Source organism: Amphiura filiformis, chromosome 13, assembly GCF_039555335.1.
Source record: "Amphiura filiformis chromosome 13, Afil_fr2py, whole genome shotgun sequence".
NCBI classification, from domain to species: domain Eukaryota; kingdom Metazoa; phylum Echinodermata; class Ophiuroidea; order Amphilepidida; family Amphiuridae; genus Amphiura; species Amphiura filiformis.
Genome location: NC_092640.1, coordinates 50,595,269 through 50,614,577, shown reverse-complemented (window position 1 = coordinate 50,614,577; position 19,309 = coordinate 50,595,269). Strand labels below are relative to the sequence as shown.

The following is a 19,309-nucleotide window of genomic DNA, read 5'->3' as shown; positions in this document are numbered from 1 at the left end:
CTAAGAGCCCTTTAGAATAGCCCATAGACATCACCCTGAAGAAGGACATAGCCCAAAATCCCTTTGTCCCTAGATAAATTATGTTACGCTATATGGGGGGGGGGGGGATTCTGTATAAGCGACGTCATAATCGGATTACCTGCCACAGCAATAGATGAATATTTTTTTGACTATATCGGCCTGCACTACAAACATGATGCACTCATAACTGAGTATGTCTTCAATCATAGATTGTATATAATACCGCTGTTTTCAAAAATACTAATCTTACAGGTGCGAGTGATCAGCATGGTATAGTTCAATGCATAGGTAACGCGTGAACGTTGTAGTGCAGGGCGATAAAGTCGAAAATTGTATTCATCTATTGCTATGGTAGCGAAATGAGAATTTTATCTGTTCTAATAACGGTGACGTAGCTAAGCTACTTCCATATCGTAGTTGCGCTCTGGCTGGTCGTGAGTTTTGCGCCCACTGGGATATTAGCCAAGACCGACTTTATAGCTCTACCCATGGTACCTACGACGTAACAAATGCTCGAATGGTGCACTTCACTTTTTGTATCAAAATTAAGTGTTATACTAACCTTTTAGTATTTAAAGAAGATTTTCTTAAGAGTCTAAGATCATTGTATAATATTTCATAGACGTAATTTATGATACATTGAATGTTCAATTTTTATCTAATTTTAGCTTTGTTATTCTAATAACTATCAGCAAAGGTTTCTCTCCATTTCAAGCAGAAATAACGCGGTAAATGAAAATAAACCCTACTGGGTATTTTTGTGGAGTTCTATGGCAGTGCGAATTATGACATTATACTAACATTATTCTGTTGACCTGACTAAACAACGAATTTGACTGGTTAAGTTGGGAAATGTGTATGTATTACAAATATGCTAAAAATGTATTATTATTATTATTATTATTATTATTATTATTATTATTATTATTATTATTATTATTATTATTATTATTATTATTATTATTATTATTATAAGATCGTACATTAAGAGAAAATAAGGAAAATCGTTGAAAAGGTAGGTTTTCAGTTATTCCATAGGTAGAACTTTGACTTAAATTTGATGAGTTAAATATTTGATTGTAAAACATTATAATGTTGCAGCCATTTATGAAACGATGGCTTTTTGTATTGAATTTTGAATTTAGTGAAATTGAGGACTGAAAATATGCTTTATGGTACTCTGATCTTTTTATTTCTGAAGTAAACTTTCGGGTACTATGAGTAAGTTACGTTTAAGTGTTAAAATCCAGAGCCTCTTCACAAAAAAGAGAGAAAAAAAAGAACAAAATGGTACTTGTATTACTGATATTGTCGTATTTATGTATGGTACAATATTGGACACAGAAACACACAGTCATCAACAGTATAGCTAGTGTTAAAAACATTAATGTTTTTAAGCAGATAAAAAAGTAAAATATGATACGGTTTTTTGTCTTTGCTTGTCATAATATTGTTATTTCTATGTTGGATATAGTTTCAAATGTTAAGATGGTAATTCATAAAGCGTGTGACTAAGTGGTAAAGGCTGACACAATACACACTGTATATTTCGAGTCCCTCCTCTGCCAAACTAGTTTCCTTTTTGTCAATTTAATTTTAATGAAATAGGGCTAGGCGAATTTATGTATGGGGTAAGACGGTGTAAATCAATGTGGCGTATGATGGTGCACTCTACCATATGGCGTAGGGCGGTGTACATCAATGTAATCATTCCACGTAATTATGATGTTCATCAGTACATCATAGTGCGTCATTAGTCAAGTAGCGCCATCAGCGTCTATAAGATCACCTTATGGCACCGGAAAAGTCCTTACATATTTTGAACATCTCGCAGGGGCAACATGTCACTGCTGTATACAATTTCTACACTTGTCCTTCTCTGGCTTGGTATTAGTATGAGTTCACACCAATTTTGGAAATTATTCTCAAATTAGACAATATTGTAAACAAAAACATTTAAGTGTAGGGATACGTTTTTTATATCATTTTTGAAAAACACTACAAAATATTCTAACAAATGTCCCAGCAAACACAAAACGTTTCGACATAATTCGCAAAATGTTATAAAAGGTTGTCAGAATTTCAGAAAACGTTTAAATGTCGGGTTATATAAAGGGTATATTAAGGGTATAAAACATTTTCATAACATTAAAAAAAAATTTTTGATAATCTACTGCTCAGCAACTGTAAAATATTTTACAGAAAACTTTAAATGTTGGGTTATATAAAGGGTATTAAAAACGTTTTAATAACATTCCAAAAACATTTTTGAAAACTTGATTCAAAATATTCTAAACAGAATGTTATTTTGACGTTGGAAAAATATTTTGCGAAAAATGTTTGCCCAAAATATTTGCAATAACGTTTTAAAAACGTTTTCATGACCTTTCATGAACCCGACATTTAAATGTTATTAAAACGTTTTGAAAAAAAAAGAACAGTTCTGTGTTTGCTGGGTGCAAATATTTTATCATAATATTATATAAGTGTTGACAAAATATTTGGAAAAACGTGTTTCCAGAAATAGTTTACAATAACATTTTGAAAACATTTAAAAAATATTGTTGTAGTGTGTTTCGTACAAAACGTTTTATAATGTTTTCGTGACCTTTATATAATCCGACATTTTAATGTAATTAAAACGTTTTTACCTAAACCAAAAGCCAACATATAACTTATTCAAAGCGTTTTTGTGTTTGTTGGGGTTATTTAAGTGTTGCAAAAAATATTTTACAATTATAACCTTTTTGACATTCTTAAAATGTGGTTGCAGTGTGTTTGATACAAAACGTTTTAATAACCTTTATATAACCCGATAGTTAATGCTATCAAAACGTTTTTTTAACAAAACCAAAAAGCATTAATAAATATGTTTAAAACTTTTGAAATAACGTTTCGTGTTTACTGGGTGGACATTGATTCATGTATTCTTTCATTCATTAAACATATCTAATTGTGTGTTACAAAATATTGTATTTTAGAGTCTATTAAATATACTATAGTCTTGGTTGACCACTTTGCTATCAAAAACATTCACAGTTAGTTTGTGTTAGTGCAGTGTGATAATCATCAGGTCTTCAAATAACCCTAGGCCAACATTAACCCACCTCTTCATACGTATGATATCTCGAGTAGTCAAACAATTCCTGCCCCGGAGCCGTCTCCTCCTCACTACCATGCTGTCCATCAATCACGTCTTGAACGTTACCAATAATGACGTTATACGGCACTTGTTGCTGTTCAAGAGATTTTTCAAGATGGGCTTGTGAGGTTGGTCGTACCATAATGTCCACCGTTTCATGAGGATGATGTGGTAAGCTCCAGAAGTCAATCTATTAAATATAAAACAATAAGAACATGTATGTTCAGCTGGACCTTGATATTGGTACGGTAAATATGTGATGCGATCAAGCAAAATCAGTCGGAACTCGGAAATATTAAATTTTCAGTTTCTTATAGGATATATAGTAAAAAAACATTTACAAAGCTACATTTTGCAGAAAACTCCATTGAAATTGAACAATTATACAGATTACAAAACAAAAGGAAACAAAAGGAAATAATTCCTGTATTTGGCTATATCTCAAAATCAATATTTCCGAGTTCCGACTGATTTTGCTTGATCGCATCACATATCATAGTGTTTTGACACATAGTTGTAAACAGGCTTTACCATGTTTTCTTTGCTGTTCCTTTTTGTGGTATGGGGTGGGAGTATGTGTGTGGTGAGGGGTTGTTTAGCGGGTTGAGTGGGGTGTACGCTGGCTTGCTGGGAGGTTGTTTAGCGTGTTGCGTGTGTCTATTATGTATTTGGGGTGTGTCTGTTTGTGTGATGGTGTGAATAATAGAAGTATGGGAGGTTGGTTATGGAGTAGGGGTGTGTGGTGGCTGGGGTGGGTGTGTCTTGGCGCTTTGTATTGATTTGTTAAACATGACACAAAATGAGGACGAGTCTTGTTCCATTACATGCATTTAAATCTTAACGAATGGCATTTCAATATTCTGCAATCTGTACTTATTAGGGCCTATGTAGAAGATCGCGCAAATAACAACGTTTTAACGGGAAAAGATGTACTCAAGAGTACATCATAGCTAGCATCCCATGTATATGATGTTACCATGTGATTAGTACATTATGGTGTCACTTACATGATTCATATGAATACAACATGTCCTGTAGTAACAGCTTATGTTAGTTGTGTAAGCTACTTTCCCTCTTTTTAATAATATGGCAATAGCACATGTTAACGACTACAGGGTGTATCAAAATGATTGGTACCCATCAGCTTTATTATCTGTTTTCCAAATTCAACATCAGATAAGGTGGTTGTTATGCTGCATTTTGATGTGACAGTCTTGTCCATATTCACTGGATATTGATGGTTACAAATCATTTTTTTACACCTTGTATGTTCGGTGTAAAAATGGAGCAAAAATTGTTCAGTCAATAATGGGACAAAATGAGTCGTAACGTGTATAATGTATAGCATTACCCAAGGTTACGGATGATTCACGGGAAGACCTTTAAGTCCTTTGCATTGTTTACATCTGACTCTATCATATGATTTTATCTCTCATGACCCCTAATCCATTTTATCTGTCCCTACATTAAGTGCAAATTTATCCACTTTAAACACCTTGTTCTTTGTCAATAATTCAGAAAAGCCTGAGGAATTCTGCTCCTTACTAGCCAATAGCATTGCGTGCTCTTAAAAAGAAGATGTGTTACTTAGTAATTCCTCAAATCCGCCTCATTTCATCTATAAGGTTAAACTTCATGGTGACTGATACGTTCTATTTTATGCCTCGGGTTTTTTTACAGTTTTTCCTTAACCCTTTATACACTGTTAAAGCCCCATTTGAAAGTTTAATAACCCTGTTTAACAGTTTAACAGGTGAAATTAACAATCTTGCTGAAAATATTCAAAAAGAAAATTAAACAAGCTGTTTATTTATTTTTAACTGTCAATCAATTCAAATGTTACACAGAGTTGTTCAAACTTTTAGGGAGCGCTTTACACTTCATATAAATTTACTCACACAAGAGATGTTCGTACTGTTCGTACCCGATGTCTAGTTATTTCACAATTATTTTAAAGTTTAATATGATATATAAAATAAGTGAAATTATACTGCCTAATGCTTTGCAATAACCCTCCAATGATTAAAATATCGCTTATGTTATAAATCGACAGACCAGCACTAAGTTAAGTACATCACGCAGGTATGGGATTAATATACGATGATGCGACAAAGCAAGGCTTTCGGCTATGCTACTTTTCCACGTCGTATTCAGTGATCTAAGCTAATATCGTGGTGTATAAGAGAACGGAGAAATCCGTCATCTCTAAAAAAATAACTAACTCCCTTAAATAATGGTCAACATTCAAAAAGGGGCTATTGTATTCAAATCTATCAAATGTTTTGGAAGCAGATTTTATATTTCTGCGTATTTTGACATCTCATTTGATACGATAGTCCACAAAACAATAAAACACCGGTCGATTTAATGTAGTGAGGTCCAGATTAGAAAGTTGCACTTACATACAATACAAAACACTCAGATATCATTACACAGATTTCCTTCCATAATACTAAATACAAAATCAATACAATAATTTACTGCAACTTTCAAATCTTTTAAATGTACGCTGTGACGTCAATAATTAGTCAATTGCTACAAATGAGGTGTCAAAATGTGCGGAAATAAATCCTGCTTCCAACGGATTTGACAGATTTGTAAATACAATCGTCCGTTTTTGAATTTGTCTTGATCAGTAAGTCAGATTTACCTAGTTTAACCTTGCTTTAAAGGCCCAATTAAACCACAAGTTTAATTATAAAACTTTCACCTAGTATGGAATCTCGTCTTTTATTATGTTGCAAAACTCCTCTTGTGAAAACATAATGAAAATGTATATGGAAAGAAATCTGAGAAAAAGTAATTAGAAAAGACAAGAATGATAGATAGGACGAAAGAAAGAAAGATGGAATGAAGAAAAATGCGAAAAAGGATTAAAGGAAGAAAGATAGAAAATGGAAGAAAGAAAGAAAAGAAAGAAAGAAGGAAAAAAGAAAAAGAAAGAAAGAAAGAAAGTAAAAAACAGAGAAACCTTACATTGCTAAAAGAGAAAGAAAGAAAAAAAAAATGAAGAAAGGAATAAAGAAAGAAAGGAATAAAGAAAGAAAGAAAGAAAGAAAGAAAGATAGAAAGAAAAGAAAGAAAAGAAGAAAGAGAAATCTTTTATTGCTAAAATCAAAAAAAAGAGAAAGAAAGAAAAAAGACAGAATGAAGATAGAAATAATGAAAGAAAGAAAGAAAGAAAGAAAGGAAAAAGAACGAAAGAAAGAAAGAAAGAAAGAAAGAAAGAAAGAAAAAAGAAAGAAAGAAAAAAAGAAAAATTGAATTCAAAACCTTTTATTGGAAAAACAAAAGAAAAGATAAAGATAGAAAAAAGAAAGAAAGAACAAAGAAAGAAATTAAGAAAGAAAGAAAGAAAGGAAGGAAGGAAGAAAGGAAGGAAGGAAGAAAGAAAGGAAAAATCAAAGAAAGAAACAAATTAATACAAAAAAGTGGAACCTTTTATTGCAAGAATCAAAGCTTCATTAACAAAATACTGTACTGAACAAACCACTTGATGGAATTTAAATGGACCTTATCTAACCACGTACTACACCTTCTAGTAGCACCATTACTGTTTTAATGGCTGGGTAAACCGTTATTCGCTGAAAATTGCTATAACTCAATTCACTGCGGGTAATTTATACTGTTACACTAACTTATTACATCCAAGCAGGGTATATACGGAGGTGTTCCATCGCCTCACCTTTTAGCTTAATAACACTTGACATTTTGTCCGATAAAACGCTTCGCCGTTTGCTATATATTATTTAACACGAAACTACAAATATTAAAGATTCTTTAAAACAAATCAGAGTGTATCTTATGAACTATTACATCGATATTAGGCATGGGCGTGATCATCAAAATACTCTTTTAGGAATGTTGAATGTTATACAAATTTCAATATTTTGTAAACTTGTACCAATGTTACAATTGATCTACGTACAGTAAAGCGTTATTCAGAGTGTGATTATCTAGCGTGCGCCCATAGAATCGGAACCTTTTGTTTACTGAATGTTCGATAAAAATACAATTTTACCTTGTTTCATGATTTTAGAGTCGACTGAAACCTAAACTCCTGCCACTTGCCATAGCATATTAGCATAGCGTATTTACCAACAGAGCTGTTTGCCTTTGAAATAAGATTGTCATTATTAACGACAGACAATATTAAAAAATGGCTGGAAAATACCATAAGTAAACAATGACAAATTGCAGCAAAAATCGGAAACAATGTCCACCTGTTTATGTTGTGCTTCGTATGACGCTGATTTGCTTCAACACACAAAAGATTGATGCATACGTCATTTTCGAAGCGTCAATGACGATCTTTATCAATAGTAAACTACTACTACAAGGTCAGCTTTTCCTGATTCTAGAGCACTGAGGAAATGATACATTGTGACCTAAAGGCATGGTCAGTATTTCTAAAAAATATCTATTAACAATCGTATCGTTTGCATTGGTAAGAGTTGATAAGACCAATATGACAAAAACCTTTTATTATAATTATTAAAAACGACCATTATATTAACACTTGACATTTCAGTCAATGTTGATGTTCAGACACCTTATGCAGAATACAATTCAGTTGAAGTTTCACATTTTCACAGCACTGCCGCTATTTGCTCGCTCAGTTTTTATTACTTTTTGCTTTACTTTTACGCACTTCCTAAAAATTCCAAATATTTCATAATTCGGCACAAAAGCCCCAAATTAAGGATGAGTGCTATTGTTATATGTGCTTGAATGCGTATTCCACCTCGATTATACGACCTAACATACTCCGAACAGCGATATTACGTATTCGGCACTTTGTCAATTGATCTATTACATAACAATATTATAATAGTTGTACAACGTATGAAAAATGGACCATATCGCTATGCCTTTGATGAGTGGGGTAAAACTACTACTAGCAGACTTAATGACTTTGGCTTTCATACTTCGGTGAAACACTTATACTTTTCACTTCACGTTCAATTTAATATTGCGCGTGCTTAAACAATTAAACTTTCAAGATGTCAAGTTGTTGTAAATTGCACGGAACCTGCTGAAAGAACAATACGATAGTAATATTATATTGCTAGGTTTGATAAAATGAAGTATATGATAATAATATTTTAATACAATATTATAGATAAGTCACGTATTAGGATATGTAAAACTTTTCCAATAATAGTTATATAATGTTATGCTTCTGTTAAACAAACTATGGCAAATATCAATAATATATGCTTGCTTTCCATATCGCTCATTCTCAATCGACCTGGTCGCCAATTTATTGTATTAGTTGCTATCAAACAAACATTATTCTCTCTTCCCATTAAAATTGACTTATGCCATTACTCTATTACTATAATAAAAGTGTCGTAGTGAACTTCTTCATAGCGAGTGGTCTTATACATTCGAATGCAAAGGCGGTACAACATGAGACTACTGCATGTGCAGCAACATTGTCTATTTTGTTCAATTTTGTGATTATATTGTAAACGTTCCCGTCGTTAATTGCAATTCTGGGTAAAAACCACATGTGCCTGCTAACGGTCAAAAAATTTTTATTGCATGAGGTGAAAGGGCTTTGGTAGTAGGTTACAAAAAGTCACATCAAAAATTCCTCCGGAGCTTGTTGCCATAGCAACGGCAGTTTTTATGATTTTCGTGATTTTTGCTTATTTTGGGGTGAAAATAAGGGAAAATATGTACTTTTCTGAATTGCTCCTGACTTAAAATTTGAGGTCACATTAAAAAAGCAACCTTACCACCATAAAGTATTATCTTTGTGCTTTCCCCAGATGCAAAAAATATTTCAATAATATTTCCCCATGTGCAATTTTAGGGCTGGGCAACATTGCCAATTTTAGCACTTTTGAAAAAATGCAATTTTTACCCTATCTTTGAAATCTAAAAACTAATTTTGCTTGAGCACCCAGAATTATTTCCTCTTTGTTGGTACTTGGGCAGACATTGCCCCTTCCAAATTTGGTAAAAAAACTCTGGGGCTATTTGACCTGTAAAGCCAGTGTTGCCAGAAAGTTTGATAATTTTCAAAAAATGCATTTTTCAAAATAATGCATTTTCTACATATTTACTCATGTAACCTTTAATACCACCAACTTAATTCAAATATTTGCACACTTTGCATACATGATTTAGACACACACTGCAACGTAAGCAACACTTTGAGGCTGGGTTCAAGTCCTGTCCTGCAAAAACCGGTATTGCCAGAAAATCATATTTTATTAATTAATATAGTATCAATGTTAGTTGAATATAATGTGCATTTAAACATCATCTGATACTTTGATCTGATACAATACAGGTTCAGACACATGGGCGAGTTTCTCGACAGGTGGCTTAGTAAGCCTTAGGCTTTGGCGACCTATAGGATACTAAGCCTACTTTTGACCCACAATAGTAATTTTTACATAGAAAATTTTTTGGAAAATGATATATGCACCTTAAAAAGTGTATCAGCTTACTAAGATGGACGTTTGGATCAAAAAAAGTAAATCACAATATTTTTCTGTGACCTATTTTTACCTATGACCTCTTGGAATTCATTAGTAGGCCTAGGCCTAAAATGCAGGTTTTTAATGATTTTGGTCATTTTGGGCAAAAATTGACCCTTTTTAACCACCATCACAAACAGGTTTTGAAACTTAGGCAATGATGGTATTGCCAGATTATATGACAATTAATTTACCCACAGGCTTACCAGTAATTTTTGAGTTCGTCAAACATGCGTGCATTTGTTTGAAAACGTAGCCATGTAAAATTAATGATACGCACAATAATATAAACTTAAAACTCCCATGGGGGGCATCAATATTGACATTTGCATTATTTGACACCCTTATTGAATTTCTCTCCTAAATTAAGACATCCGTCTTGATACCATAAATTTGACTTCTACTTTTACGTTGATACAGGACCTGTTGAATATATACTTGTCCAGGGTGGAAAGGTAACATCACATGTGTTCACATCGAAACAACCGTGCAGACAATATTTACCATGTTTACAATGCAAATAATAATCCAACTGGTGAAGAAGCTAGTGGGTCATGATAGGCTGTTGCAATTAAAACACTCCCTATTTTCCCGATTTCCCCTTGTTTCTAACACAATCCTCAAGATAATTTTCTATCTGTATGTGTAGGCCTATATGCTATCAATTTGGTTAAAAATTGCCATTCCAAAAGTATCATGGTATGATCATTGGGTGGAAGGGAGAGCAGTTTCATATCCCCGCCAAGACCCCGGCGCGGATTTGGGGGAGGGGCAGTGGGCCCGGACCCCTCGTTCCGGCCGCCCCCCCTTCCAAAAAAAAGAAGAGAAGAGAAAGGGAAGGGGAAAAGAGAAGAGAAAAGGGAGGAAAGGCGATTATTTTAGGTATTGCTTGAAGGCGGGTCCTCGTCCTAAAAGCATGTGAAAATTAATGCGGGCCCGCCAATATGCAGGGCCCAAGTGGGACGGGAGGGCCACTCCATTTCGTACATTTTTCTCGATTTTTTCTCAAATCCCCCCTATGACTGCCCTGGATCCGCCACTGCCAAGGCCACATCATTTCACATTTCAGGTGGGATAGACCTAAGGGGGGCAGCTATGGCCAGCTATGGCTGCCATTGAGGTGTAGGAATGCATGAAATTGGATTCATCTACAATATAGCCTCGATTCTTTGTTAGCCTTGTGTGCCATGTTTCGCTAAATATTGTGTAGATGTAGTCTACGAAAGCCTGATGAGTCAGGTTTAAAACTCATCATTCTCACTATAGATTACACAAAATATCTGATATATTTACAGGCTAGATCACACAAATTATGTCTGGAAAATGTACTTAAACCATTGCTATGACGTCTATTCATTACTGAAGATTATTTTCTACGAATGAACACTTGACACGTTTCTATGCAAGAATCCACAGTTTTAGAGCGTATTGTTAGTATAAAGCAATGGTTTAATTCAGCGAATACACTTGAAACTGTTATTCCTTGATACGAGTTCACTCGGCTATGCCTTGTGGATTCGTAATCAAGAATCAGCAGTTTCGTGTATTCTCATTAACAGGATTATCATAAAGCCTCAAATATTGTTTGATTGGCATAACATTTTAAGCTATTAGGAGAATTCAAAGAGATGCCAGTTTACAAGGAAACTGCCTTTTACGCCCATTTTTTGCTAATTTTACTGGGAAATTAGCTCTATTTCACAGATATTTGCTTAAAAATGAGCATTAATGGTCGTTGCCATGGAAACTGCACACTTGTTGAATTCTCTCAATAGCCTAAAATTAAAGAAGCCCTATTTATCAATAAAGTTAAGTGTAATTTAAAACTTTTGTAATGCAAACAATTGCTAAAAATGGTAAAAAGGGTCCATTTTACCCAAAATGAACAATATCATTGAAAACCGGCATTTTAGGCCTACTTATGAATTGCAAAAGGTCATAGGTCAAAATCATAGGTCACTTTTTTGATTTAACATCCATCTTAATAAACTGATACACTTTCCAAGATGCATTTGTCATATTTCAAAAAAATGTCCATGTAAAAATTACTATTTTGGGTCAAAACTAGGCTTTAGCCTATAGTATCCTCAAGGTCGCCTAAGCCTAAGGCTTACTAAGCCACCTGTCGAGAAACTTGCCCATGTGTCTGAACATGTATTGTATCAGATGATGTTTAAATGCACATTATATTCAACTACCATTGATAGTATAAACTTAACCGAATACATAATATTGTAAAATGCACAAATTGGAAATTTGGATTAATGAAGTAAGATTTTCTGGCAATACCGGTTTTTGCAGGACAGGACTTGTCCCCAGCCGCAAAGTGTTGCTTCTGTTGCAGTGTGTGTCTAATCATGTGTGCAAAGTGTGCAAATATTTCAATTAAGTTGGTGGTATTAAAGGTTACATGAGTAAACATGTAGAAAAATGCATTATTTCGAAAAATGCATTTTTGAAAATTATCAAACTTTCTGGCAACACTGGCTTTACAGGTCAAATAGCCCCAGAGAATTTTACCAAATTTGAAAGGGGCAATGTCTGCTCAAGTACCATCAAAGAGGAAATAATTCTGGGTGCTCAAGCAAAATTAGTTTTCAGACTTCAAAGATAGGGTAAAATTGCATTTTTTCAAAAGTGCTTAATTGGCAATGTTGCCCAGCCCTAAAATTGCACATGGAGAAATATTATTGAAATATTTTTTGCATCTGGGGAAAGCACAAAGATAATACTTTATGGTGGTAAGGTTGCTTTTTTAATGTGACCTCAAATTTAAAGTCAGGAGCAATTCAGAAAAGTACATATTTTCCCTTATTTTCACCCCAAAATAAGCAAAAATCACGAAAATCATAAAAACTGCCGTTGCTATGGCAACAAGCTCCGGAGGAATTTTTGATGTGACTTTTTGTAACCTACTACCAAAGCCCTTTCACCTCATGCAATAAATTTTTTTTGACCGTTAGCAGGCACATGTGGTTTTTACCCAGAATTGCAATTAAATATTTGTTTCCGTCGTCGAATACTTTCACAATGTTGTTTTTGATAACATATTACAAATTCGGAATCCCACATGTGTAATAATTTTGCAGCTCAATTAATACTTAAATTTGATGATATTTATTTACATAGTTCCTAATCATTTCTGTATCAATGCATGAGGATTTGGTCACGCTTACTGGTCTAAGTATGTCGTACCCATGGGCCACGTGCGTATTCATAAATACGTATTTATAAATATAGTCGAAGCGCGCTGTTTAATCATACCTATTTATCTTATGACAGGTAACCATCTCATTTTGTTGTAAATGTTCATGAAAATCGTTAGTACTTTGTATTGTGAAACTTAACGCCACCCGTGTAAAGAGTAAAGGACTCCGGGCATTTCTCCGTCGGATATGAGTAAAAAAACTTAAAGTGCATAGTAGATCTATCGGAATTCAAATTAACTTGTCCCCTAGTTTCAAATGCTTGATAAACATTCGGTACCGTGTGTCTGAGTGTTTCTTGCAGGTAACCCGTGTTTTATCGCCTATCTCAAGAGCCAATTAAAGTCAGCGTTCATGTTTTATTACGAGCGACAGATGTTATTTACTAACACAATATTGTCAAGATAAATTTGATCCTTACGGTAGATGTAGCATTTTGATAGGTTTTGCCATCAGTCATCAGTCTTTCCTTGTTATATTGTTTAAAACCACTTAACTGATGATTAATATGCTAAGTTTGCGTGGGTTCAATGACTGATATGATAATCTTTCGTAAGGGAAATGATTATCCGACCGAGACAAAATGGACAGTAAGATTTATTTTGAATAATTTGAATAATTGAATAATTAATTTTTATTTAAAGAAAATACAAAGTTCATTACTCATTCTCCACTATGTATAATCTTTAGACCACAATAATTATGTATTGCAAAAACCATCCATGACAACTGTATATCAGAGAAGATGAAATGAACAGATCTACAGGTTGGAAATGGGGGTAACAAAAGAATGGGAACATATTTTACATGTTACTGCTGATCACCCGGGCTGGTCACGGTCGTCCAAGATGTAATATCAAAAAATACTAAGAAGCAAATACCCTAAATATTACATAATACAAACCGTTGAAGCTAGAATCACCGGGTGCAAAGAAAAAAAAAGAAGAGAAAAACATTGGACAAAAAGAGAAGAGAAACGCCTGTGTACATGTTATTTTGACTGAAATAATCTCATATTTGATCATGTCAGCTTAAAAAAAAAAGCAAATTATAAACTTCAATATGTTATATTTACACGTTTTATTGACCTTTGTATACGGGTAGTACCAAAACAACCAATCAAAGAGACTAAGGTTATGTCTCCAATATAGGTGGTTATGGATTTCAAATAGGGTAGCCCATTTTTACGAGACAACATTTTACGAATATAACTCATTTTTTCAACCGTTATTGTTCAAATAAGAACGAAATGGCTTCGACTTTATATTCTTTATATATTTGAGACTTAAATTTGAGCTGGTAAAAATTACACGAATGTAACTTCTTTATGGGCGTACTATAGTAGCAAATGCCACACCATTGCGCCCTATTATGACGGTGTATATGTTAACTACGCTGATCGCCCACATATTTTGATATCATCAAAATGAAAATTAGGTGGGAGAATATCTTCAACTCCCTGATAGACCACAAAGCAATACCATAGGCAATTATTGGTATTTCGATCTTTCCACGTACGGTAACCTTATTTTCTACGGTAATGTTCTTAAATTCCACGTTAACACAAAAGCGAATTGAAAAAGAGGGCAAGGAATTTTTCATTTTTAAATGGGTGACCTGAAGGAATCGGATAGCAACGTTTGCACAATATTTTTTGTGGGACCTAAGAGCACATCAGACACACCAAATTGCATTCTGAATACGAAGATTATCCTTCTGATATCAAAGAAAATCGCATTATAAAACAAATGATGTGGCAAATTATTGAAAATTAATATTTTGATATTTAACATTTTAATCTTTTGTATGGAAACTTCTCCCCAAACAAACAAAACAAACAAACAAAACAAAACAAAACAAAACAACAACACACCTAAAGATAGGTCTTTGGGGGAAAATGTATATCGTAAAAAAAACGTCAACATTTTCAAACGTTGGCCGGGTTTTTCTTCAGCTACATACACTTTAAGTACTTATCATTAGATTCATAACGTTTACTTCGAGAAGTGTTTTAACACTTAAAAGTGTCAAAAATATCAATTTTAATTAATTTGCCATAAAGAAAAAAAAACCAAAATTATTTGATATTAGGACATTCCTCGTATTCAGAATGTAACGTGATGATTCTGATGTGCTCTCAGGTAACACAAAAACACTGTGCAAACGTTACTATCCGATCCCTTATCGAAATAATAGTAAAAATGCCAAAATCGGCCTAATTATAGCAGCGAGAAATCCACGATATGGCAATTGTTCTAAGCCGTAAATAGTATTTTCAATGTCTCGGATGAGCCGTAAATTGTACCTCCAGGCCGTAAATAAATTTAGTACTTATCAAGTGTATATCGCATCGGATGCACGCACGCGGAAGACATGATCAAAAGTAAATTTACGGCCTGGATGTACAATTTACGGCTCATCCGGGACATTGAAAATACTATTTACGGCTTACAGGTACTATAGGGATGGTAGTACTGATAGTAGAACTTATTTTGATCATGTGATCCACTTTTAACCAATCAATGAACAAGAATATAACAATGAAGTATAAATGTTAATATTAATAACTTTAGCTCATGAAATTCTAAAAATAGGCATGTATGCTTTACGTTGCATTTTGAATCTTTGTATTTGTATAAAGTGAATACATGGAGTTCACCTTGATCGATTGTCCAATACTTTTGCCCGTGTATATTAAAAAAAATCAAGTAAAATAAACGTTTCTGTTTATTTTAGTGTTTGAAAGCAGTTTAATTGTTACCTTTGTTTGATACCTATTTATATATTAAATATCCGCCAAGGAAAGAAGTTCTAGTTCCCCTGCAGGGGTTGTAGCCAGGGTAAGGGTGATTGAATCTTATAATTCTCAAGTGATTCTCAATTATTAAAAATATATGTATGCACTAATCAGCTCTCATTTATATTCATACCTATGAGGGGAGTATTTTTCGAAGAATACAAAACTTGTATTTTTAAACTACAGTCCAAGAGCAAGAATATCTCAAAATGACACTTTTTCTTACATTGATTTCTCTTTCTAAAAAACCCAAAAAAACTTTTAAGATAAAATCTGAATTATCATATGAAGTACCTTAACAGCTGGAGATGGGGCCAGGATGCAAGCATGTTGGAAACATCAAGTTGTTTTTGTAAACGGATGGAATTGTTCATATACATACCTCTTTAGATTCACTTGCATGCTTTAAATCTCTTAACCATCTCACGTGATGTCTTTCTGTAGGCTCAAGTCTGTAGGTTTTGTACCTAAAACAATAGTACGAAAATAATATGATGATAAATATACACTATGGCTTATTATGATCGAGAGTGTGGAGATCTTTGACTCTTTACTTCTATAAATACATGTAAATACCTTCCAAAAGGATTTAAAAAAAATTAGTTTCTTGTCCCCGGAAAGCAAAATACATACATCTCACCTATGCTCCCCTATCCTCTCGCCCTTCCTCTTCCCCTATTCTCTCTCCTACTCTCCCCAGAGTCTCGTTCTTCTCGCCTATACCTCTTCTACACTGTATTCTTCCCTCCCCACACTCTGCTCCATTTCCCCTCGAGCTCACCCATCCACTACCTTCCCTTCCCTCTTCTAATCCACTCTCTCCCTTCTGTTTCTCTTTTTCTCCCCCTTACCCACTTCACACACACTCCACACACACACCCCTACCCCCACCCCAAAACCCACAACTACACCCTCATACCCCCACACTCCTCCCCTCTCTCTCCCTCTCTCTCTCATTTTTTGTGCAATAAATAACTTGAATAAAAGTCAACTAGCATATAACTGGAGTTATTTAGTTTCAATCGATTATCCCGTATATGTGATATGTAATATCGGGTAGAAATATTTCGAAGGTCCGTATTTTTTCACAAGAACATAATCCAAGGATTATTCAAACATCTACACCACGATTTCAAATATAGATATCCACTGCTCGTGAATATTGCACTGCGAAATTTTAAAACTCTTTTGTATACTTTGATCAAGGTGACTTCAAGCAATTGATTCTGCAGTCACACAATTATGTAACAAACTGAAATGAAAACCGAAACTGAAAGTTTTACGTGTCTAACAAAGAGTACAGACAAAGATATCGGTAAGGGCGTCATTCAAGCATTCAAGAGCTTAGGCATGGTAATAGGAAACCACGTGACCAAAACCAAAACCAATCCTAATACTCATAACTTGAAACGTCAAGATTTAATGTCATATATCAGGCACTCATTCACCCGTATCCCACCTCTGATGACAAAAATTTATTACTCTAAAGACAAAAACATGTGTGTTGTTAAAGAGTTTTAAGTTATTCGTTGATATTATTATTGTGATATTTATATTAAGTTTTTTGACATTGAAGAAATTATCGTTGTGCAACACTTTGAGCAAAATATTGAAATGCTATAGCTGAATTTATACTCGATCGCTTTTGCAAAGGGACGATTGAATCGCGTGCATAATCAGTGTGCGAAATCGACGTCGTTTTAGCACACTGATCATGTGTGAGAATCGCTTCTTTGCATAAGCGACCGAATATAAATTTAGTGTTCAGCGTTCCTAAAAGCTTCTCATGAATGTTTAAATTGCCAAAGGGATGGTAAATCTGAAACACAAAACCCTGTTAACTTTTAACCCGTACTTGATCCTCGAAGCTAAATCCATAAATACATATTTGTGGCAATTTGTGCATAATGCATTTTTCATAGAAATATGATCGACTTTAACTTAAAAGTTCTGAAATAATATTGATATGCGAACTTGATTGAATGATTAAAAAAAAAGAATTCATACCGAATATTCTTTTTCATAAAACAAATTTATCTTAAGCATGGTGTCCTTACGTGTGAATAATTCCCGTAAAGGCAGTTTAAAACAAATTTATCTTAAGCATGGTGTCCTTACGTGTGAATAATTCCCGTAAAGGCAGTTTAAAACAAATTTTACATATCCTTCGTGTTGAAACCTGTTAAATATAAATTGGTCATCTTGTTTGCCAAATATTTGACAACAATTTATGAATATTACTGCCTTACAAATGTAGAAGTTGCCTGTTTTCTTTGTTTGTATCACCGTTTGGAAATATAGTTCCATATTCGTCAAAGTTAAATTCATTTATTTGAGATCACCTTAATTAAAATACAGCATTTTTGGGGGATCTGAAAGTACATCAGACACCCCAAATTCCATTCTGCATACGAGTATTTTTGGAAACTCGCGAAATAATACAAATTGCATGGCAAATTATTAACATTGCTAACAATGATATGTACTTGAGTGTATATAGCTGGGAGGAAAATCAATTCGACCATCATAATGAATAATGAACATTCAAGTTTCCCAAAAAAACCTAGAATTTTAAGATCTTTTATGAAATTTCTTGTATATCTTCAATTCGAGAATTTAAAATGTTCATATTATGGTCGGATTTTCTCCCAGCTACTTACACTCTAAGTACATATCACTAAATCTATAAAATTTACGCCGAGAACTGTTAAATGTAAAAAATGTAAATTTTGAAGGATTTGCCATAAAATAATTTGCATTATATCGCGAACTACATGAAAATCTAAATTATCTGATATCAGAAGGATATTTCTGGTATTCTGAATACAAGTTGGTGTGTCTGATGTGCTCCCATGTCCCACAAAAATACCATACAAAGGTGTGTGACTGACCCCTTAATTGTATATCGATGAAAACATGTTTAAACTTATTTAAAGTCCCGTTAACCGTTAAACTCTGTTTGATCCTTCAAGCTTAATCCATTAATACATGTTAATGGAAAATTGCATACTGCATCTTTTATAAAATATTATCGATTTTATACTTAAAACTTTATAAACACTTTACCAAACCCACGTGATTATATGAGCCACAATATACGCATTAATTCAATACGTTTCCTGATAATTGTCTTTCCCGAGGAGTAAACCTAAAATAAGTTTAATTTAAGAACGCTGTCTATTAGCGGGATACATGTGGATAATTACCGTTAAGGCCAGAGTAATGGAAGACACATTCGTCCACGCCCGAATTTGAGATTTCTTGATATTTATCAACACTAAGATGTATTCTTTCACTTGAAACTGATAAAATACAACTTGTTAATATTTACACGTATTTTTGCTTGATTTATTTCACTCTTTTCAACTCTAAAAAGTCACATGGCTCAAGACAGCTTAGTAAATTGGCGGGAAATAATGAGTCAGAAATGCGCGAATGCGAAATATTGTGATTACGCGCACGATTCGTGTCGCGTGACGCGGCGCAAGTCTGCGCGTATGTCCGACGCAGTCAAGGCGCATTCGGTATGTTTTTAACGCCGGCAAATGCGGTGTAAACAAAACACAAATTTGCAGTCAAAATGCCACTTAGATTTTTTAATTATTTTGAATTTTGGCGCACTAAAAGCAGACATTATAAATTCATTGTT

At 33.9% G+C, this 19,309-nt stretch overlaps 1 protein-coding gene across 1 annotated transcript in view; it reads right to left on the bottom strand.

Annotated features, from left to right (window-relative positions):
• The window catches only part of LOC140168490 (carboxypeptidase B-like), a 39,333-nt gene that overhangs the window by 8,945 nt on the left and 11,079 nt on the right, over positions 1 to 19,309 (bottom strand). The window contains exons 2-3 of the mRNA XM_072191890.1: positions 16,043 to 16,127; positions 3,129 to 3,353 (exon numbers count right to left, since the gene is read on the bottom strand). Of these exons, the coding sequence (XP_072047991.1) occupies positions 3,129 to 3,353; positions 16,043 to 16,127 (310 nt within the window). The remainder of the gene's footprint in view (positions 1 to 3,128; positions 3,354 to 16,042; positions 16,128 to 19,309) is intronic.